The 24,624-nt window shown below is 36.5% G+C and overlaps 1 protein-coding gene across 6 annotated transcripts in view; it reads right to left on the reverse strand.

Annotated features, from left to right (window-relative positions):
- The window catches only part of NFIB (nuclear factor I B), a 176,032-nt gene that overhangs the window by 22,640 nt on the left and 128,768 nt on the right, over positions 1–24,624 (reverse strand). For 2 of the 6 annotated variants that reach the window (XM_033085619.1, XM_033085621.2), the window contains exons 7-10: positions 20,958–21,089; positions 18,480–18,664; positions 7,042–7,207; positions 3,473–3,555 (exon numbers count right to left, since the gene is read on the reverse strand). In XM_033085619.1, coding sequence (XP_032941510.1) covers positions 3,473–3,555; positions 7,042–7,207; positions 18,480–18,664; positions 20,958–21,089 — 566 coding nt within the window. The remainder of the gene's footprint in view (positions 1–3,472; positions 3,556–7,041; positions 7,208–18,479; positions 18,665–20,957; positions 21,090–24,624) is intronic. The other 4 variants (XM_033085625.1, XM_033085623.1, XM_033085620.1 and 1 more) reach the window with 3 other exon arrangements.

Consider the following 24,624-nt stretch of genomic DNA (forward strand, 5'->3'; position numbering starts at 1 on the left):
AAACTCTCTCATTCAGGTAGTAGCTCTTATCACATCCCTTGCCTTCTTCCATAGTGTTCTTCCTGCAGTTACATTATCAACAGTTAACATGTTTCTGAAGCTGATGCTGAATCAAAAAAAAAAAAGAAAAACTAGTGGTCACTAATAATTTCTAATAAACAGAGGAGGTCTGGCATGAATTTTACAAGAAAATGCCAAGATACATATGACTCTTCAAATGCTACTGAAGCAAGATGCATTTCTGTAACTCTTCATGCCACAGCATAGAAATACCTGACATTTCAAGGCACGTAATGGGAAGATCCACCAGCTAGTACATCAGAAACTGGACTGCATAGTTATAATTCCCCATTATAATCTGGTCTTTCTAGCTATCAATGTTACATGCTAAGTAATGCATATATCACAATTTCAAAATATTCAGATCAGTAAAAGCCAACAAATTCTTCCATTGACCCTATTATGCATTGTCTTTCAGAGTTTTAGTCAGTATTTCCCATGTAAATGTGAGTATACGGGATGTGCTGTGCTTTACATTGTTTACTGGAATTTCTAGGAAGTTATCACTTTGTCAGGACTCCCTGTGAGTGTCTGTTGCAAAATACATGTGTAACTTTTAAATTTATTGTGGTTACTGTAACTTAAATGGGCTACATAATGGCTCTTTTTAACAGCAACAGAAAGTACTCAAGGGTACCTGCCAATATTTCTCATAGCTGGAGAGAATAAATCTTCATAAAGACTCCTCCAATGAAGTAAAAAAGGTACCGGTGACAATATTTATTCTTGAGGGGTCACTGTGCATGACAGGGAATGGGGAATGTTTAAAAGACCTCTTTGGAACTAAAACCACTGGCTTGCTAATTGAAAATTTCTCTCCACTAATACAAAATGATTAATTTCCTTATTTCACATACCCCTTGATTTTTCTTTTCATTCATCATGGGTTGCTTTAAAGCAAATGCATTTAAAATCTGCCACAAGAAGAGTGGTCTCTTTTAAATTGTTGTAAAGTAGTGAAAGGACATAGTAAATCAATCCTGCTTCTGCCTTACCAAAGGATAACCTCTGCTCTATGAAAGCTGTTTAGACAATCTCAGTGTTCTACCTTACTTGCTGTGCAATATGTATGTATGTACATGTGTGTGTTGTAGGTGGGTTTATACACATGTATATATAGTCTGTCATCTCTGCATGTCACCTTTAGAATTGAGTGAAGGTAACTAATTCATTATAAACATACCTATACATACTTATATGTTCATATTTATCCATCTGATAAACTTTCCGGTTTAAGAATTCTGCTCTTTCAGATGGTTTCAGCTGTATATACTGCTCCTTAATTTTCTACATATGTGTGGGTATTCATACACACACACACACACACACACACAAACACACTCAGGCAAACACAGATACGTCCATTGCATACATTAGAAGAGGCAGTTAAGAGCAAAGACAATAAAATGCTGATATATTTAAACATACTACATGGCTCATTGGTCACCAATTGATGCTCTTGGATTAATGTAATGAGAATATGAAGCAATACTCTTTAGAAAGGAGAATGTTGGTTTAACAAAGTGGTGTTAAATAATTTTTCTGCTTCCGAAATATATGGGGAGATCTAACTTAGCTTCCCCTTCCCTTTGGGGAAGCCATTTGGCCACGTTTTACCATGAAAGGGAGTATCAGACATAAAGCATGTAAACACCAAAGATCTTTGAGCTCCCTCTCACTCTGATGGTCCAAAGACACTGCTGAAATTTTGAAGTCTATTTTGATCTACACAAAGACAAAAATAAATAGAAAGTGCAGAACATTAGCAATATATATGTCAAACTCCAGCCAGGAGAAAATTAAATATGCTTCTATACTTTCTGGTATGTGTAGTGAAGTTTAGAAGTCTTCCAATAAGCTTGGAAGGCAGAGTAAGTCTAAGCAGGAGCAGTCTGCAGAAAAAAATTGTGTCCAAAAACACAGAGGGGTAAAAACATTATTGCACATCCCTAAATTAACAGGATGCCAGAGATATTTCATAGAATACTACATAAAAATTCACAAGAACTCCACAGATTGCATTCACTGTGCGTAAAAAAGGGAGGGTTTTTGTGCGCTTTAAAAAATCATAATGATATACTGTTTATCTTTAAAAAATAAAAGTCATAGTAATTATAATACATTTTATGAAAAAAAAATCCTTGAGAGGTTAAAAAAATCCAACAAAACAGAAAAGTCATTGAGGAATTACTGGCTGGAAAACCCACTAATAGTCATTACATATTTTCAAAAAAGTGTACAGATGTTTGAATTAAGATCTCAGTAGTTAAAAATACTTGGCAACATATCAACTATTTTGAATAAATTATCATCTTTATTATTTCTCTGAATTCTACATGTGATGACCTTTAAAATGGACATACTGCCTCCACAAAATGAGAGTGGGTATGTACAGGGAGTTTCAGCTGTAGCATGGGTAAGCTATATCTCAGCAATGTAGAACAGGTAGGTTTTACTGAAAAGTAAAACAAAAATGTATATAAACTGCTGACAGGAACCCATGACTGGGAAAAAAAACACAGTACAACAAATACCAAGGCCTATTTAACACACATCCTTATTGCCACATTCAGTTTTTCTCCTGGTAACATTGTTCATGCTGTGAATTTCAAAGTCCTCTACTGTCAAGACCTAAGAGGAACACAAGTACACATCAAAAGTACATTAAAATTCTAAAGAATTTATTTTTATAATTTACTATTTCTGCATGTGCATGGCCTTGCTACTGACTGCAGCTAATTTATTTGTATGCTGTCATTAATCTCGGCTCTGTATTTTCACAGTTTGGGTAAACACTTCATTTGCATTAAATTTACAGCATTAATGAGATGTGAAATTTAAAATGCTACTTGAAATATAAATGATGTAAGAAACTAGAACAAAAACATGGTTTTATCACATTTGAAATCAGCAGACCAATTTAAACCTATTACACTAGAAATGATGATGTGTTGCCTTGAGAATCTGGCTTTATAACTTTTAAGACTAAAATGAAGAAATGTAGTAAACATCTGGAGGAAAAGGAAACAAAATAACTTGAAAATAATAAACTGTATTTTTTTGCTTTAAAAGTTTTGCTTATTTTTTAAACTGATTTTGAAATTATTATTTGTTTCTTAAATATCTCATTCTATTTCCTAAAATCCTATTAAAGATTAAATGTATGAACTCTTGAAAAATAACGTATTGAAAGAAACATATTAGGCAGTCCTTAAGATGGAACAAATCTAAGAAACAATGAAAAGGCTAAATTGATATTTCTTAAAGCATTCTCTTTGTTTTGAAAAAACTTCATCTTCACATGACAAATCCTCAAGATTTCAGTCTAGTCCAAGATATCAGTGGCAGCATGTAGGAAGGTAATACCACAAAAGCTTCTCTATATCATTACACCTATGTGAAACTTGCCCACCTGTTGCTGGTGTAGGAAGGATGGGTCTCTTGGGCTTAGTCCCACATATCGATTGGCTTGGGATGTGCCTGAGGCTGTGTAGGCTGATTAAGGAAGAACAAAACATATTGATAAAAATACCAACCTATCATATCTATTACTTTGTGCAGGTACAATACAAATATGAGAGATCCAGAATTATGATTTTGCAATATATAGGATGTGTCTTTGTCTTTTCCTTAAGAGAAAGCAAAAGAAATATTGGATCAAATTTGGATAGGCATGTGCAAATTCCTATAAACTTCAATGGAAGTTGCATGCATAAATCATAATGACATCTCTTGACAATAGTAGTTCCTTTGATTAATTTTTTTCAAATTATTTAATAATTAATTTATTTGAACTAGTAACACTTTTAATTTTCATTATACCAATTTAAAGCTGCTGTGAAATTACTGAAATCACAATGCTGAGGGAAAACATTCATGATCACATTATTTTTATTTTTGTAAAGTCCCTGTTTTTACCAAGAAAACTCCAAACAACTGTAAAAGAAAAACATAAATTAGAACAAAAAGTTTGGTTTACTTATGTGGAATGAAATTAATCTTTGCAGTAATGGGATAGAGTCTGAATAATATTTTGTTAAGAAGGGAGCTAATTCTCATTGTGCAATATAATAGTAAGCATTCAACTCCCCCATACATCAGAAAACATTTTTTTCCTGAGGGAAGCTACTAAAATAATTCTCTTGCCTGCTACGGAAGATGAAGAAATAAATTTTTGAGGAGAAAGAGAATGTCAAGTGATGCTGGTATTAGCTACAGAGAATGGATTCTTCACCTGTAGGACAAGTTCCTATCTGGTCTCACACAGTAATTCCTAAAAGTCATTACCTTCTCATGTCTTTTAGTGGCACTTATCAAATTAGTTAGGTGGTCTTACTCAAATTCCCAGTGTGGAGATGTCCACACTGCAATCTGTAGCATCACAGCCTGGAAACTTGCTGGAAAAATGGCAAAGACTTAGTAGCAAAACCACGTACAAGCATGCCAGTGAGAAGCTAGATGAGAGTACTTACTAAAATGGCCTGCTAATATTAAGTTCACGTGAAAAAGAACAAGAAAAAGTATTCATTAAAAAAATATTAAAAATTCTAGATGCAGTATGCAGGTTTTACTGAAAAATTGTCATAAGAATTAACCAATTATTAGAAGGAAATTATGGTGGAGGCCACAGGGTTCCCCAAATATTATTTAAGCCTGATATTCTTCCTCATTATTAAAAATTCTGCTATAGTACTTCAGAATGAAAAGTAGTGTTAATCATTTTCCAATTTACTCTCATCCCACTGAATAATAATGGTAATTTTTTTCCAGGTTATATAAATATATAACTATATATATTTTGAGCCAATCAATCAGTCACTGCAAATAAAAGTAAAACCATGCCATAAAATATATTTACTGTTGATTTTCCTGTTTAAGCTAACATTAGTAATGTGTGTGGTGGACCTATTATGACTGATAACACAGTTTGACTGATAATATGGTTTGTATGCATTCATAAAGAATGCATATCAGAAGGACATGCTCCCTCATTTTATTGTTATTGTCTTCATCAACAAGTTATATTTCTTCATTTTTAAATGCTCTTATTATTACCGATCCAGTGTCAAAAGCCTTTACCAAGGAGATAGACTAATGCAATTTTCTGAAAACCATAACACCCTGAGCAGGCGAAGTGTTATACATTATCTTGTAGGCAGTATGGCCACATTCAAATAAAATCTGGACATAGGGATTTTTTCTATTATCAGTAATGTGCTGTAGTGGCAAAAATTTACTTGGAAACTGCTATGGAAGCATGAGAAAACCTTATTTTAAGTATCTCAGCCAAGAGGTTCTAAAGGTCCAACAGGAATCAGCTACTCAGGTTCCCATGGATTGCACAAGAAATTGGTGATGATTTAATTGGAAAATATAGTCCAAATCATTCCCTTGGTAGCAGGACAATGTACAGATTAAGCATGCTTTCCTATAATGATGATTAAGGTCATATTACTAGAAAACATCCCCAAACAGTTCTGGCATTTACTGTTCTTTTTTGCCATTTTTATTAGAAACTCTGACCTCATCTAAGAGAGATATGTAGGTCAAGCACAATCATGTCAAAGTCAAGTGAAACCACAAATATTTGAAACTGTACAAGAACTTAGTTTTCTCAGTTTTCTCTTCTGGTGCAAATATTTAGAGAAACAGCTTCTACTTTGCTGCTAAAACTAACTCTTCTTAAAAGGTCAAAAAAAGGTACCAGAAATCACCAATGGGGCTACAGATAGACTCTACTACCTCTTAATGAAACTAATATACTGAAAGGGTAGATAAAATGTTTCCATAAATATATATCTATATATATATGTATGTATTTCTCCAGAAGTTACTACTACCCCTTTATAAGAAATGTTTAAACAGTTTTCCTCCTTTAAACCTTATGCCTTTGAGTCTCATCTCTGCCTCAGATTGTAATGAAAAGTTTTAAAGTTATATAACACCTGAAAGGGATACAGTTTATAGTCTCCTTTAATGACAGACCAACAATTAGGGAGTGCATTTGAGGTTCAAATATTAAATAGATCTAGAACGAGTAATTTTCATGTTACAAACCCTAAAGAAACCAATACTTTTACAGATTGTTCAGATTTTTTTTTTCCAAGAATCTGGAAGTGTCTCCTAAAAATCTTCACCACTCTGATAATGCTGGTAACACTGGCTGTCTCAAGCCCCAATAAAAGTACAAGGACAGCAGAAATGCAGAACGCAGTCAAAAAGCAACATTCTGCACCACTGATCGTTAATACTCTCAAGGGAAGAAATTAGTCTAGATATTTGCCTGTATTTCTAGAACTGCAATTCCATTGAAGATAATAGGAAAAATAACACCCTATATGTAGTAAAGAGCTTAAAATATTGAAAATATTGAAGTTAGAGTTAATAATTTTCTATTTTAAAAAACAAACAAGCAGAAAGAGTGGATCTACCATCCCTTGTGGAAATGACAAGGAATCAAAATTTTCTTTTAATTTTTCTGTTTAACAACAAGAGTTGTTTTTGCTAAAAATGACACAACCTAAATTAACATGCAATTATCATAGCTCGAATTCAGTATGTGTTGCAACAAGGTTTGATTTCTGTAGGAAAGTTCATTGAGGAGCAAATTATCCAGTCCCTTTTTGGAATGCCATCTGTGGGTCATTGTAAAACCTTACTGCCTGGGTGTGCTTCTCAATGTCTTAACAATGTCCACCCCAGATGAAAAAAGACATTTTCTTTTCCTTGAATAGTGGTCAAATATGCAGGCTTTTCCTTTTTATTTTGGTTGTCATGTCACAAATTTTGGTTTATGTAACATGATCCATCAGTTGAAATTTTGGGAGGAAAAGCTTTGCAGTCAGATCATGTTTGCTCTCCATGTAAAATGATGAGCGCTCACTTGGTCAAATAGTAGGAAAAGGCGCCTTTTTCTGGCCTCAATTTGAAATCAGATCAAATCTTTGATGGACATTTTTTGTTTCCTAAAGAAATACTTACTGGTTGCTGTAGGTGAAGATGCCTCACCTTCAGTGGATGTAGTGATGGGTTTAGTATCTGTCATGGTCAGGGTCACAGGTCGCACCGCACTGTGATGGGGAGAGGGTGCCAAAACTGGAGTAAAATGGCCAGGCACTTTCCCTACTACTTGACCACTGCTGTTAGGCTACAAAACAAAACCAAAAGAATGCCTTGTGAAACAAACATATTGTGTTTAAGGAACCTACCTATCTTAGGGTTTTCCAGAAATGCCCATCATCACAGCACTTGCCTTGTAGTGTGCTGTTCTAAATAGGCTATGAATTTCCGTGGGGTTTTGTCACCAGGCAGGTCCCTTCTCAAATAGATAGTGCATGCTTAGGTAGCAGAACTTTTTGGTAAGCATTCTTCTGCATTCTTCCTTCTGGGTGCACATGCATCACATTGTTTCAAAATATCTTTGGTCCTCAGGCACTGTCTGTGAATCAAAATCCCCTGACAGCTGGAGTAAACTGACCAGGCACAGGCCCTAATGTATGAAGTACTAAGAGCAAACCTGTTTCCACATGCCATACCACTCTGGCTTGGAGGATAACCAAGACATGACCACAGTCGTCCACACAGATTACTCACACTGGAAGGCTAACTAATGATTCACAATTTGGGAGTAGGGTAGAGGGTTCAGATACAATGCATTATAATGTACACATCATAACATCTGGCATAAAGCTACCTACTAAAAACAGAAGTGCTTAATAATGGGAACTTTGCAAGCCAAGGAGAGTGTAGTAACAACACTTCTTTCATGGATACAAGAGGCTGTCTGGTAAGAACCTATGCCAGGTACAGGTCATCAAAATAGTATGATATTTTCCACATGTAGGCACATCTGAATATGGCAAAGCTGACTGGTAAATATAGGTTTATTGAGTGCTTAAACATACCTCAGACATTCTGTATCACCTCAAATACTCCAGTGGTAAATAACTTCCAATAACAACTATCAGTAGTAAATAGTTTTTACACTAGCAGTTGATAACTTCTGTCTTAAACTGATTATGAACTTTATGAGTCACAAGTATTTTAAGAGTCACACAAACATGAAATACTGGGAATTTTTTAAGAAGGATCTTGTCAAATTAAGATAACTTAAAGACATTGACTGATAAAGGACACAACTGATTCAAGGAAAGGTTAAAAGAGGTAAGCATGACTATGTCAATGAAATAATAACTGGACTGAAACAATTACCGCAAGTATGTGAGAAGTATAAACACATAGAAGAGGAAGGAATTATTTGGAAAATACAGGAAATACATACTTGGGTAATGGAATGAAATTGAGAAGAAGGAAATTTAAAATTAATAGCACAAGAAACTTCCTGGTATTATGATTTACTAGGCTTTGCAAATACACCCAAGGGAGATTCTTGTTTAGGACAGCTAAAAGTAAATTAGCAGAAAATATTAGCAAATATAAGTGCAAATGGAAACCAATATGGTGTCAAAAGGAACATTGAGCAGTTAGCTATCTCCCCTCTCTTAAAGCACAAGACTAACAATGAAAAATAACAGCAAAAATGCACACTAATTATGACTTGCAGACAAACTAACCCTCTTGATGTGAAAAGCTCTCTAGACACAACTCTTGTCAGTAAGACATGCTCACTAGTTGGAGTGGATTTTCACTATGCTTCATGGGAGTCTGCTGCACAGGCAAGCTTCCTCTCCTGTCCTGGCAGCCCAGCTGTCCACACAGCCTGTTGGAGGGAATATCACCTCTCAGTTGCACCTGGTAGCTTGTGGGAGGGGTTGCTGATCCGAAACCACAAGGCTACCTTAGGAGCGTTAGCTTATGTGATGTGCTGACATCACAAAAGTAACAGAGAATCTCTTACCAAAATGATTAACTTTTATTAAAACTAAGAAAGAAGATTCCATGGAATGCATGGATTTAAACAGACAATATAATCAGCTTGCAAAAACAGCTGTCTCCAAAGACAGACTAGAACAAATTAGAGTAAATTAAAATAAATTAGAAGGTCACAGGAGACCGTGATGATTTACAGAAATGTATCACCTTATATTGCACTTCAGTGATCCCTGCCAACAGGAATCCAGTGGCTCACATGCACCTCAGCTTTGCCTTTACCCATATGGCACAAATGAGTAAACCCATTCCTTGTTCTGACAAAGATTAAGACAAAGATTATACTTATACCCCATTCTCTTCTAAACTAAGTTCTTCCCTGTGTGATACATAACGGCAATGCAGTACATCACTCCACTCCATCCAAGTAGAAGGTGAAATCCTGTCCTTGTTGACACCCATAGAGAATTTACCAGTGATCTTAGTAGATGCAGACTGTGATCCCCCACACCAAGTGCCTCCATTCCTCCAAGTTCCTCCTAAATGGAAGTACTATATCTGTCTCAGTAAAATTGAGTGCAGATGCAATACAATGACGCCGAGGTCTGCTAGACAGAAAAGAAACCTCTGAAGTAAAAAACTATGAAAACTTGTAACTTCAGTGAATTTAATTCTTATAGTTCCAAGATTTCACATTCTGCACATTAGCTTTCAAATGTAATTGCAATCCAGTTGTAGGTAAACACAGACCTGGTGCAAAGTTTGCAAATACAATTCTTCTTCAACAATCAAGCTGTCTTTGAGATGTAAACCAAGGTTCTCCTTATGATTAAGGTTGTCATAGGAAATGGTACACTTGCAGTTTGCCTTAAACTTCACTGTTTTTCATAAGTGTGCTACTTTCAAAAGCAGTTTATGAATAGCATCCTCATACTCTCCCAAATGCCATTAGAAGGATGTCTCTCATAATAAGCCTTCCCAAACCATCCATATTTGTTTTTATTGCATGCAGTGAATAACAGTAGGGCAGTTAAGCAAACTTATATTTAAGTATTCACAACTAGTTTGCAGTTTAAGATCCTAAAAAGCAGATCTTGTAATTGTCTCAAAGCAATTGCTTTGGCGTGCCTTCAGATTTACGTAGATAGTGTTGCATCAGTTTATGCTCAATTCACACTTCTATGGTTATCTTTGGAAACACAAAACTGAAAGCTTTTGAAATAAAAATTCAGATTCTGGATGGTGCAATTGATAGCAGTACAAGGTTATAAACATCAGCTCTCTCAAGTGTCTCAAGTCCTCTGAGCTGCTTTAAGTTTTCAGTCCAAAAAGGGAAACCCTAAGGCCAGAAACATGCCCTTCATAATCTTATTGAAAATTGATGGCTAGAAAAAACGTCTGTGACCTGTTCTCCTTTCTTCCTTTACAGTTACATCAAACAATATTTTAGCATGGAAACTGCATATCTGTTTGGACAATTTACACTTGAATTACAAGTTCAAATACCTACAGTACATCATTTAACACAAATAAATTTTATCCTTATGCAAAACAAGTTCTACACTCTAATTTCAGTTTTCCTGAAGTGATTCCTATAGGTGAAGAATCAGCTGCTACCATCAAACAGGGCATCAATATGTCTGTGTGACGGATTCACAGAGGCGATGACTGAGGCATAAACCTCAAGCAAATACTGTAGAGGCAGCTGTGATAGATAAACAAACGGTGCACTGGAAAATTTGTGAGGAAAGGAAGTAAACACAATGAAGGTCTGGGAAATTTAGTCCTTATTTATGCAGGCATACATTTTTCTGCTGTTGGATTGGATGCTAATTTGATTTTCAGATGTATTACAATTTTCAGCATTTCAATTCCACACCATCTTGAATTTCCACAGTTTAATTTATTTATGAGCCCAAAGCCAAAGACAAGTTGTATTTGCTGTCACAGCTGTAACATAACTCAGAATGTCATGCTGTTGTTAGCTGATGGTGTGCACTGTGCACACTTTATTTTAATCCTTAGGTTTGAAGTCTGAACAGAAATCTGTAACCGATATGAATATGGACTTTCTTAAAGTCAGGATTCACTGTAGCTCTTTTCCCTACAGGATTTTCTAATGTATTTATAAATCAGTAATTAATCAACCTCCTTTCAGACTTTTGTTCACATACATGCCCAAAAAACAGCATATTTAACACTAGTTATTCAGCTACAATTCAGTGTTTTGTCATATTGTTCACTACTTTCAGTGTTATAAAAGTATTCCTGATGCTGTAATGAAACAAACCTACTGACATCTACAGATGAGCTAGCCAAACATAATAGAGGTTTGACACATCAATTAAAAATTTTACACAAACAATTTATTGCTTAAATTATAAGATATATTTGATGTTTACATATGCTTTTAAAAAAAAATTTGTAATTATACTTCTCAATTCAAAATAAAATAAATCCAGTTTTCTTGAAATTGTAAGTGCAAATCAGCTTCAAACGAGTCATTAAAAAAGGCCAGAAATTATATTACAGTAATTTCACGAATACAAGCTGCAGCAATTTGACAAAAATTTTGGTGGAAACCCAGAAATGCGGCTAATACTCGTGGGTGGCTAATATACAACCCCAGACGTGCCAGCCAGGGCGTCGAGCCAAGCACCTGCCAGTAAAAGCCGGCATTCCGCGATTGTTACAAAGTGTTACTCTGTTTCCCTGGCTCCCTGCAGGCAGCACGAGGGGTGGGGAGAGAGGCAGGAGAGCTCTCTCCTTCCCTCCTCTGCCGCAGTCCAGGGGAGAGACGGGGGGACCCCGCGCCGCTGTTACCACGGCCCGGGGAGCTGGCGGGGGCCCTGCGCCGCCATTGCCACAGCTCGGGGAGGAGGGGGGGAGCCCGCGCAGCCATTGCCGCAGCTCAGGGAGGAGGGGTGAGCCCGCGCCACCATTGCTGCAGCTCAGGGAGGAGGGGTGGGGCCCGCGCCACCATTGCCGCGGCTCGGGGGGGATGGGGGTGGGGCTCTGCCCCCGCCCTCAGCTGCCGTGGCGGGTGTAGGGGGTGCTCTGTGCCTGACCGGTGCCGCGGCGGGAGTGGGGCTGGGACGAGCGAACCCAGAGGCGGCAGCCAGCCCCGAGCAGCGGCGCCGGGCTGGGCCACCTGGCCCCGTCAGCAGCCCCTAGCGGGCCGAGTCTGCACAGCCTTAGTTGAGCCAGTAAACCCCCCCGCCATGCCGCGGTTCTGTTAGTATTTGGCAACTTTGTTGCACGTGGGTCCTCGCTGCGAACAACAGAGCGGCTTATATTCAGGTGCGGCTTATTTATGGACAAAGAATGAAATATTTGCCAACACCCAGAGATGCGGCTTATACTCAGTGCGGCTTGTATTCGTGAATTTACTTGTATTCATGAATTAATCTGCGCATGTCCTAGATATAGCTACATGTGATACTCTGTTGGGTGCTTCAGAAAGAAGTTTCTTGGCTTAAGAAAAAATTATATTACTCCAGTTAACCACTACACTTGGAAAATAATATATTGGGTTCTTTAAACACAGGTTTTTAATAGAAATTCTGTATTTCACAATGTTATGCTATTATAGCCAGGTGATAAACCAGTGAATGCAGTTTAGTCAAACTGGATATCATGCATTTGCAAATACTGTCACCAATTTTCTCTCAAGAATTCCAGTTGCTTGTAAAGGTGAAGTTCCAATACGAGGGTGAAAAATATTGCTGTAAAACCCTATGGCAGTGTAGTTTTGAGAAGTCTCATTGAGTTAATTTTGTTGACAAAGGTATAGGAGATACAGTTCTGGATATTTTGGCTCCTTGGACCCATACCAAATGTTTCATTAAAAATAATTTACTAGACACATATGTGAACCTGGAGATCATAGCTCATAAGTTCTCTCTTTGAGCCCATGTCATTGTGCTGTGCAGTGTGCACAGAGATTAATGTTTTAGAAAATCTACAACTAAAAGAAATCAGAAATACTTCCATTTTTCTAACTTTAGTCCTCTCCTTTTTGTCTAGATCACTCTAATGCTCTACTACCTCTAAAAATTGAACGGCCATGTTATTCTCCAACCAGACACAGCTCAATGATGCAGCAGACAGTTTCATCAAATGTGTGAAACACATATCCCAAATTTATCACCCATCTGACAAATAACAATGCTCTTGATACTCTGCTAAACATAAGGGAATTGCATTAATAGAGTACCACGAGCAGAAAATACTGCAGGGTCGTTTGAACCTGATGGGTTCCATAAAGCATTTGCTTCACATGAATCAAGGCTGCACAGGTTTCCTTTCTGCTGTTGAACACCATGGTAGTAACAGAAATGCGTTTTGCCTTCTTTCAGTGTCCTTTACCACTTTTCACAGGAATGAATCTCCCTAGCTTCTATATTAACAATCTGAGTAACTCATCAAGACAGCACATCTTACACAGACCTCACTCTGAAATGCCACACCAAAGCTTCATGTGGTATGGCATGCATACCTGTCTGCTTGAAAAATCACCTTTAGAAAAAAAAGTTGCTGCCAGTTCTTGGCTTACAAGATCCCTTCCATACTTTCTCTAAGAAATCAAGGTCAACTTTGATCTAGAAAGGCTGAAGAGTCATTCATTTGATGAATGGATGTATGAATTTTCTTCTTGGTGTAGTGCTGCTGAAACTGAGAACCACTGCAGAGTTTCAACACTCCATGTTCAGACATGGGACTCATAAGACAGTCTAGAGTCTTACATGTTGAATCACAATTTTACCCGTGTGCCTGCAATGTCAGTTATTTGTCAACAGGTAGACCGCAAGGAAAAACCTTGTATATTCTTGTATATTTGACTTAACTACAGGGTAAGTTTGTGTGACAGAAGCACGGGAAAGGAATTATCTTTGTAAATAGATGTTCAAAAGATATCTTTATGTTACATAAACCTTCATGTCCTCTGGAGACACACATATGTTTCATGCCCTCTGGAGACTTATGCATGTAAATCAGACAAAAGACAAAATAATAATTTACAACGGCAATTAAATCTTAAAACACCTTGTCATTAGATAGTGTTAAGCTACGACTCTCTCAGTCTTTGCCTCCCAATCACAACTAAAAACTGCACATTGCCTTATTTAATCTTCAATAATTTCTCAAAAATTACAAGGAAAGACTTGCCCAAGAAGTTGAAAGTTGCTAAACATAAACAAATAAAAGAGGTGCTAGCTATACCAAAGAAACCACATGCACGCAATTTTGCTTTTTTTGGCTTATTCTGTTAGTACTCTCCCAAGAACCAACAGGAAACATTTTGACCAGCCCAAAGACAGCTTTACAAGATTCCCTCAACAATACCAAAAGACTGTAATTATTGTATTGAAGAATGTAAGACAAAGCATCTGCCTGGCATCCCTGAAGAATGTGCCTTTCATTGAACAAATGTTCAATATACCAATCAATTACAAGAGGGAAAAAAGTGGCCTCATCAGCTTCCAGAAACAGCTATTCTCAAGAACTTTAGATATTTTTGTCTTCAGATAAAGATAAAACCAATGAAAAGATAAAGCTGCAAACTAGCCCATGCTGCAATGAAGTATGTTTTATCAGACCCAGGAATTTTAGCAAAATATGCAGTGAAATATGCTGCAAGTATGCAGCTCACTCAGCATGAGCTGAGTATGTATGTAACACATGTAAGCCATTTCTTGTAAGAAGAAAACAGTCCAATACTTAACTCCCATCAAGTTCAGTTGGTTTTACCATGTCATGAAAACTGCATATTTCATCATAAATACCACAACATTTGAGCTAAACTTTGAGGTAAACTTTGCCCTTCATAATAACATATTCTAAGAGCTTGGAAGATTGTCTATTTCTGTTTGCACAGGTCATCAGAAAAAAAAATAAAAATCTTACAGATACCAGGATGTTCATCTGCAGGATTCACCTCAACTGTTTGCTTTACTACATTTCCTTTATCACACTTGTTCATCCTTTTTCTGTGATTCACCACGCCTTCATCAGGAAATTTTTCCATTTAACTCAACTGTGAATTATGTTTGGAGGTTCTGGGTTTGATTTCAGCCACACAAGTAATGTTGTGCTTGACTATTTATTCAGGCTCATTGGAAGTCTTATGTTGATACTGTATATGATTCACACACTCCTGAGTAATAACAAATTTCATGTGTGCAGATTTTTGTGTGTGTTTGTATGTGTGTCTGTATTTCTGTACACACAAACAGAAGAGGTAATATTTTCTAAGATTAAAAGATTCACTCATCTGGAATAATTCAAAAAGGAAATACATTCTGGAAATCTGTGGTAGCTTTGAAAACCTCAACACGTTCTATGTGGATAAACACTATAAGTGGATTTGACACACACCAATCAATTAGTTTTTACTGAAGCTTGTATTGAATAACTGGTATCAATCAGACACCTGCACCCCATCATAATACAGATACATCCCTACTCATACAATCTCAACCAGTAGCATGAACACATAGGTAAGAAAAACACATGGAAATAAGTATACTAAAAAGGGCTTAGCAGAAATTCTAAATCAGTGGAAAGTACCCTGGGAAACTTACCAGACTACTAGCTTGAGACAAGTCCAGCTCTAAATCTAACAAGGTCTATTTCTGTTCAGTACATTTGTTTGTTTATTCTCCATATTGAGCAGGGGATAAAAAGCAGATATTCATGAAACCAGCAGCAACAGCTCCCTTTTGTTTAGGATCATCCATTGTTGAACCATTTTTCACTGCTGCCAAAGAGCCCGTTTGAACTTCCTGACCGTTCATCACAAGTAATTTGGACTATTTAACATTATGCCAAGAAAATTACTCAGTGCTTCCCATAATGGTAACCTATGAGAGCTCTATATCCTTGAACTAATTTTACTTAAAGTATTCCATTGAATAGCATGACTGTCTCACTATAATCAGTGCAGCAGTAATGTAATTAATCTCAAAATTGCTGTGGGGAGTACAAGGCATCTCAGTTGCTTGTCGTAACAATCTAAATTAGCGTATTACTGAAAGATGTTCAGGAGGAACAGTTCATTTTAGGTAAATGCCATCAGGGTATCCATCCTTTCTATTTCTACAGCTAAATTAAAACTATTATCTTATTTCCCCTTTTGAAATCCAAATGAGTATGTTTTGAGGTGGGAAAGTATAATTAAATTTGGTGTATTCCTACAGATGGAGTTTTGTATTTTATAAAAATCAATTTTTTTTAAAAAAAAACTTCATGTTTTATTTAGAAAAGAAAAAACTGGTTTGGCCTAAAACATCCTATTGTATCAGAACAATTCCCTTTTGTCACTGAAACTTCACAGACAGTTGCTTCTTCTTTTCCTAACTAAAAAATTAATCCTGCTGTTTTACATTTTATACAGCCAAACTTTAACTATTTTATTTACAGATATTTTGACTAGGCATGCAACTATTCCTACTTACAGCAAATCTCAGAGATGAACTTCAAAGAGTTAAATTTTTTAAGTATTCCACTAATAATCATGGTTAATGATAATAAATTATGGTGAATGGATGATGCAGATGCCTGAGACTGCACATTTGGTATTATTTAGTCCATCCCCTCTTGTCACAAACTAAACCAAAGCTCAACTGAAATAAAAAAAAAATCCTAATAAAAAGGCTATGAAAAGTGATGAAAGTAGTAAATTTGAGGTAATAAATTATTATTGTTATGCCCTATGGAACATACAAAAAATATGAAGTCTTCTCAGTTTGCTACTCTGTAAAAAATAAGCAGACTAAAATTTTATCTTTCAAGGTCAAAATATTATTTTTTCAACCAGAGATAAGGGAAAAGAGCTGAGTAAAAAGTTGAAAGCATAACTCCTGCTCAGTGAATATACTGTCCAATGTTAAAATCATAAGACAGCACATTTTTCAACTGAAAGAAAGTCAGATACTTCATTTAGATGTTGTTTTTTTCAGTAATGATCCAAAGCAGAACATGGAACAATCCAGAGAGATTATCACCTAATCTACTCTTTTAACATATATAAGAAATCAAAATGTAAGTAAAACAAGCACTGAATAATTAAAGAAATGCATAACAGTAAGGGCCTGATTTAATTTGCATAATTGTTCCCTTAATAGTGCCTAATTAAGACATCAGTTTAAAAAAAAATCCAACAAAACTCTGAGATTTTCCACACTGAATTAACACTAAGGATTTTTAATGGTTGTCTTAATTAGACTTTGTTATTCATGGAAATTTTACACAAATTAAAATCAGGTCCTGCATGCAGCATTCCCAGTTGAGTCTCAGAAAAAATGCTATACAGGATGAAAGAATTTTAATCCATGTGCAGATAGCAATTTGTATTCTTAAGTCAACATACTGCACGTTCAGTTTTTGGTTTAATTTGCAGTAATGTTGGAACCAACAAAACCCACATAGTTAGGACTTCGTTCTTCAAAGAAAATTTTGATTTTATGGACCCACTTTTTTTTTTTTTTTTTTTTTAATTAATTAAATATATAGAAAGTCATGCAGCTAGACAAGGAATTTAGTCCATGGGGACAATAGGCACCATGACCTTCTGCACAGTCCAAAGGGTACATATCTGTTATCCAACAAAGAAAGTTTGATTCAGTCTCAAGTTCCATTGCTGCTGTAACCAAATTGAATGCTGCAAGGTCTGTCATTATTGGTGAAAAACAAAACAAACTAAGCCCAAAAAAAAAAAATACTGCCATAACAACCCCTTCATCACTGTTAAGAAAGTCCTTTCAAAGGAACCTAACTCTTGGGAGAAGGTAAACCTGTCTCTTCAGTTTCCATACCCAGGGCTCTTCCAAAAGACATGTTAAAGCACAAGGGCTCCACAAGAGCTTTTCAGACAAGGCATCAAAAAAATAAAAGCCTAAGCAGCAAAGATTACATTACACTGACACTGGACATATTCCAATATTGACAGACCAAGTCTCAACTGCAGTTTATCCTGTAGCGCAGATCACATGGTGACACTGTGTGCTGATGCTATCATGGAAAGTCGTTCTGCACACAGTCCTTTACAAATTGCTTCACTAACAAAAAACATGTTAATTTCCAATATCAGACACAACTTTGAACCCATGCAGTTGCCAGGAACGCATGTTCTCTACAAAGGAAAAAAAAAAGAATTTGTATGTCTGTGCTCACCATGCAAAGAAAATTAGTATCTATGGAACAGGGCAAGTACTAACTTGCAAGAGTTTATTTTTTTTGCCAGTCTATAAACCATACCAGTATGTCCATGCATGTGCTTGGACATGCTTATGTATCAGCACACTTCTTGCAGTGGGAGCTTGGTCTCTGGTGGCCCAACCTGCACAAGGGGTGCAGGACCAGGACCTGCCCTGCTGCTGTTGCCAGGGCTTTCAGTAAAGTACTTTTCTTATGCTTGAGGAAAAGCAAGTAAATATGATTAACCTGCACCCTTTATTCAACCACAATGAACATGATAAGTTGTTCGGATTTCTCTAAGACCAGAACTGGCAAACAGCAGTCTAGATGCCCTAGAAGACACATATACCTCACAGGACTTGCTTTGAAGGGTTCACATAATTTTACAGTACCTGGCTAGTCTGCGGGCTGGACGGGTCGTAAGAAGGTACATAATTCTTCAGAGTATCCTGAGGATTCAGGTGGGGAGGATATCTGATCGTTGGATGAGAGAAGTAGCTAGATGGGGCAGGAGGGAGAATAGCTTGTGCTGGAAATGGCAGTGGTGAAGGTGGAGGTGGAGTTCTAGTTGAGATGACTGGAGAAAATAAAATAAAATTAAAATTACTTCGTATCTTGTTTCTCTAAAATCCTTCACCTCTGTGTTACAGTAAGAAAAATAAAAAGTCAGTTATAAAACAATGTATTGCATTCCTGTTTTAAGGCATTTTTACAGAAAAACTTACAGGTCCTGCCCTCACATTATCCCAGGAAATGGAAAGTGCAACTGTTTCGAATTCATAAATAGTACATCTTGTTTTGGTTTTGTGGGTTATGCCATCATAATGCTTTCTTTTTTTTTTTTTTTTTAACAGAAGATATTCTCCAGCATAAAAGATATTCCAGTTACACAATTTTCCCATCTGGAGCCCAAAAAACCAAATCAAATACTAAATAAAGCCCTCATTTTTATTTACAGCACTCCAACAATAAGCAAAATCACCAAGCTCTAAGAAATGGGGATTCCTCACTTCATTGCACTCTATCTGCCTCATCTGGGGGCAAGGCAATATCTACTCATCAATATTGCCACAAATATTTGCTGACCTTTATGAAAATGTCAATGAACATTCAACTTCAGGGCCTAAGAAACCAATCCATCCAATAAATTTATCTCTGATAATAAAAATTATCCACCCCACCCATTTTTATTCTTTTAATTCTCTTTATTTCCAGCCTTTAGAAATAAACAATTTTCTATCTAAAGACTGTGAGCAGGCTAAACTGATTATGTTTTCACAAAGAAGGTACAGCCTGTCCTTCTGGTGCCCAGTTGTCAGTCTGAAAGTGTAGAGCTCTCTTCTAGTATTAAAAAAAGTGGTATTTGTTTCAATGGAAATGGAGAAGAGATAATGAGTTTCTATTTTCATTAGTGGAAAAATACAAAATCATGTCTGTAAAGGAAGGTCTTTTATAATGTCTTCAGTGGTTTTCTACTGTATCAGAACAAGCACACCAACACTGCCTTTCCAGACCACCTTTCACATCTCTGGGTTTCTTCAGCTTAACTTTTAAAGAACTTGCTATTTTTGGGCATTGCTCAATGACATAACAGAATGGTCTACAAAGAAAAAATGCAGTTTCCCAGCAAGTGAATAGTTCATCCACAAGTTAGGTTCTGATTGTCTCTCAAGTATGGTTATTTTAGAACTATAAATTAAATATAAAGATATACTCAAAAGTATAGGTTTGGGGCTTCCTTTTGTTTTGTTTTGTTTTGGTAACAGGTTCATTTTAATCACAGTCCCACCAAGTTCAGTTTAAACAATACACTCATTACAAAGTTACTGCTCTGGCATGTCAGAGCTGTGCAAAACAAACACAAATGAAGAGAAATCTATCCCTTCCATTTCACCCATCATCTCTATATGCCTGTATCTGCTGGTAGTGGAACCCTTAAAGTGAACAGAATGAGTCCAGGACCATTTTGTAATACAAAGTAAGTGGATGTTTTGCAGAAAATAGTCCTTACACACGAATTTAAAGAGAGATGCTTGAAGTAATGGAGGAAAAATAAAACAGAAACTTCTCAAAGCAAAATTTCTTGTGAAAGAAAACAAAATTTTCAAATCTGTTTTACTCCTCTAATCACTCAGTTCCACCCAATTAAAACTTTTATATGCAATTTAGAAGGAGACTTGATGAGATACTGAGGGGACATTTCTGAAGACTGGGCTCTCATCTGAAAACTAGGGTCAGTCACCTGTGAAATTAAACATATCATGATGCTGGAATTTCCCTGTCATTACTGATAAACCCTCAAGACAGCATGAATTCTGCCACATTTTATGTATCTCAATCTTACTTCAAAAGAATTTTTACTATGGATTTACTAATGATTTCAGAAAACAGGTGTTGGAAAATAGTTAATCAGGACTCTTTAGATTCAGCATTCAAAAGAATCAGTGGTACCTATTTCATTGTGTCACATAGTAAACATGGTTGTGACTTCTCTTGTATATTAAATCCTGCCTATTCTGGTATTTAAATACAATATAGTCGTAGAAACAATAATAAAAAAGGGATTTAGGTGAGAAGATGAAACACAGGGAGGATTTTCCCTCTGTCAGTTTCTTCATGCATTGTACAATTTATTCTATTCACTGATTAATCTCAAATCCTTTTTAGTGACTTCCAGCAGTCGGATTACCTGAACAGTTAAATGAACACTCCTGCAAGGATTCCCAACCTTTTCCATTTTTATTTTCACCAGTATTATAAATTGGATTAGGTCTCTAAGAAAGTCTGCAAAAGTGCATCACAATCTGATTATAGGAAAGAAGAGAACAAATGAACAGGGAGGTTTTTATTTCCTCCTCCAAAGCCCTCACCACTGTGTGCAACTCCTGGGATTCCTGGATGGTGATGTTGGGGAAAAGTGCTCAGTCTTGATGAAGAATCCTGGGGAGAAGTAGGACTAAACAAAGGCTTTTCAGGTTTCTTCATTGTAGGAGAAGACATATCTACAATAGAAAAACAATGCAACAATGACATTAGCTTAGAAGCCTGGCTCAGGACACATCATTTTATAGACTGAAGATATTTCTTTTTGCTGTTCTTACACAAATATCATATGATGATCCAACTCCCCTATGGTGAATAAACAAATTTTAAATTACTGTTTTCAAATATGAGAATTTAAAAAAATGTCCTAACAGGTCCTTGTCCTGCAAAACAGAAACTACATTCCTTTCATACCAGACAAGTCAAACAGTGAAGAAATTTATGTCTTTAGAATTTCCCTAGACACTTGCAGCTCCCCAGAACATCACCAAATCATCTGTTTCTTCAACATCCACTTAATTTTTATTGCATTTTTTAATGGAACACCTACACTCAAGTGTGTAGGGTAATTGCCTTACACATGCTGGTTTATGGTATTTATTACTGTATTGCTTCAAAACTTATCCCTTACTCTTCCCAAAACCACAGTGAAACAATGTAACCTCCCTGAGAACAAGGGATACTTTAACTTGTCTCATATTTCCCATGTCTCAAGGATGGCCTTGTCACTTCTTCCTTTGAGTTTTCCTATCAACAAAAACATCTCTTTAGAGCTCAGTTTGTGAAGATAGCACACTAGTATGGACAAATGTATGAGTTCTACCAAGCTTACTGATGTTCCACAGAGCAAAAATACTGGATTTTTTCTGAAAGTTTAAATTAATTGATCAATATTTGTTGGACATTGCACCGAATTATTTTGTAGAATAGACATCAATACTGTAATTGGCTCCATTTCAAATCAATGGAATAACTCATGTTCAAAGCAGAGGCAATTTCTTAAACACTTTACTGGACAGAGGCCACACTGCAGCTGACTTTCTTGCATGGACCATGTTATTTTTAAAAGGATTTTTGACTCTTTTAACATTGGCACATTCAATTCTGCTAAGACAGGTCTGCAAAATGTGAGTGTCTTATGGAGACTAAATTGGACCAATGCTTTCTGAACTGAACTCAGAGCAGGACTGAGAGTCCACTTCTTTATTCTCTTTACTCTTCTTTACTGTCCCATCCTGCTGTCAAGCACAGGCACTGGCACCAGACCCAGAGCAGACCCCCTGCAATTCCCACCCTTCACTTTGATCCTGACTACTATGTCTGACGGGTGCCTGAATACCCTGAAAAGTTCATATCTTCAACAATGTTGCTCAAAAATGTTTTATTTGCTTTAAAGTTTCATGAAGGGATTCCAATCCTTATTACTATGAGAATGAAAATAAAACAGACTTTTGGGAAAAAAAATCTAAAATACAGATGAAAAGCAGAAAGATGCCAAAAACACTTGGACAAAATCATTGTAAGGTCAAAATTAATCAGACTCAGTGTCCTGTCCTGCTGAGAATGTTCTTCAAATGTGAAATGCTCAATGCAGTTCCAAATCGCTATTGTTTTTTATTCTCATATTACTTTTGGAGACACAGCACACAGGCACCCAAACAAGTAGCATGTTACACATTTTAAAGCATTGCATGAAAGTAAAATGGGCTTATGAAAATAAAAGTAGTTAGAACATCTCATCTTCCAACAAGGTAAATCTGCCTACATAGGAAGGCAGAAGAGCTGCTGTGAAACATAGCATATGTAACCTGCTCTTCAGCAGCTTGCACAAATGGTGCTCCAGATGTATAGCTGCTCAAGACAGCCCAAGGCAACAATTTTGATCAATTCTAATGTGATAAAATGCTGCAGGGAAAGTTCAGAAACATGTTTACATCAGTCTTTAATTAAACTGTTGTTCACTTCCTAAGAACCTTAGGAAACACTAATGAGACATGAGTTTTGGCAATTTCCTCATCAAAGCAAAGACCCTCTTCCTCAGTCTAAAGCAGCTTGCCATCCAGTCAGTTCCTGGATGAATGTCATCTTGGCACTGCACTTGGCAAGCCACCAGTAAGGAGAGCTCAGCTGGAATTGAACATTCATCTAGAGTAAGTTTAAATACCCACTTGCCTATTTCTGGTCACCCGAGCTTTCATGATCACCACCACAAAGAGAAGCATAGAAGCTTCTCCTTCTTGTTTATGAGAGATGCTTATGAGCAGAGCTAGAAGAATCCATAATCAAATAATAAATATATTTTAATCTTTTAATTCTAGAAGTCTTCTTATAAATATATTTTCTACTGTTTGGTTTCACAAGCCTTTCTTTACAAGGTACATTCTTGCAAAAAAAATTTTTTACAACTTATTAGTGTATCACCACCTCCAGAGAAAGTAAGATAAACCCATATTCAGTACCACCACAATGAAGAACAAAAACTGTGCAGTTCATAGCACCACTGTCAAGCTGTAAGAGGTACCCTTCCATGCTGCATTTTCAAATGAACTGCTCTTTCCCAGAGGCAGTACTTGGGGGATTTCTGGTGGCAGGACACAGTACATACATTACATCCCATTTGGTCTCAGTCATCACCTCATCTGATAGGTACACTTGTGTTAAGCACATGAAAACTTAGGTAAAATGTTGAATTCACTTTGGATACCGGTATAATGACAAGAAATCCCACTGTACTCTGGAGAATTTGTTTTGCTTTACACCTGCACATGTGAAGAAGGAGCAGAGCCACTTCACACAGGCAGAGCCGGCATCACCAATTTTCTGATGAGCTCAATATAATTCCCTTTAACATTGTAAGAATTATGTATTTCTCAACTGTGCATTTTAATAAGGTATCTAACACTGAATACTGACAGCTGAGTGACTTTAAACCACAACCACCTCTCCCTTGTTGAAAAAAGGCTTTGTTATTTCTGCCCTAAAGACTTGGCACTGAGAATGGATGGAAACTAAGAATCATGAAAATCAAAACATTTTAATTCATTTATCTTCTTCACAAAAAGAAGAAAATGAGTGGGATCACATTTTTATATAGATATGTGAATAAATAGGAAAGAAAGAGAGATGTGCCTGAACAACTGAGTGTCTGAGATACTTGATGTTTGTAACAGAGAGAGACTGGGTAAGAGTTCCTGTTCTGCATCAGACAGAGACCAGTCTTGGCAACTACCTCATCCCTTTTGCAAATCTGTGCCCTAATCCTTGACTTTTTGGTGTCTCGTTCCATTTCACTGTAAGTGTTATTTTGAACCAGAGATAAGGTCTCCAAAAAATTTATTTAATTCCATGAAAAAATCTGGTACTTGAGGTTCTCCAGAATGAAAAAATCAACAAAATAGAACAAACAAATCATGGTCAATTCTGTGCTATGGATTCCTGAGACATGTTTAGCAATTCTCAAGGTGAAGGTCTTTGTATTCACTTTTGAGTGAAACAACAGGGTCATGCAGCTGCATGCATACTGCTTAGCTGTCGAGGCCATTCTGAACTTTAGGACCATTGTCAAGGTTTGGGAAGAGCTGCACACTACACGTTTAAAAGACTGATTTGTTTTACTTCACATTTTAAAATGTTACTTCAGTTTCACTTCTACACCAAGTGTAGAAAACCATTTTAAATATGAAAATTTTATACTAGATTAGAATATTTCAGTAT

This window comes from Catharus ustulatus, chromosome Z (assembly GCF_009819885.2).
Source record: "Catharus ustulatus isolate bCatUst1 chromosome Z, bCatUst1.pri.v2, whole genome shotgun sequence".
NCBI classification, from domain to species: Eukaryota; Metazoa; Chordata; class Aves; order Passeriformes; family Turdidae; genus Catharus; species Catharus ustulatus.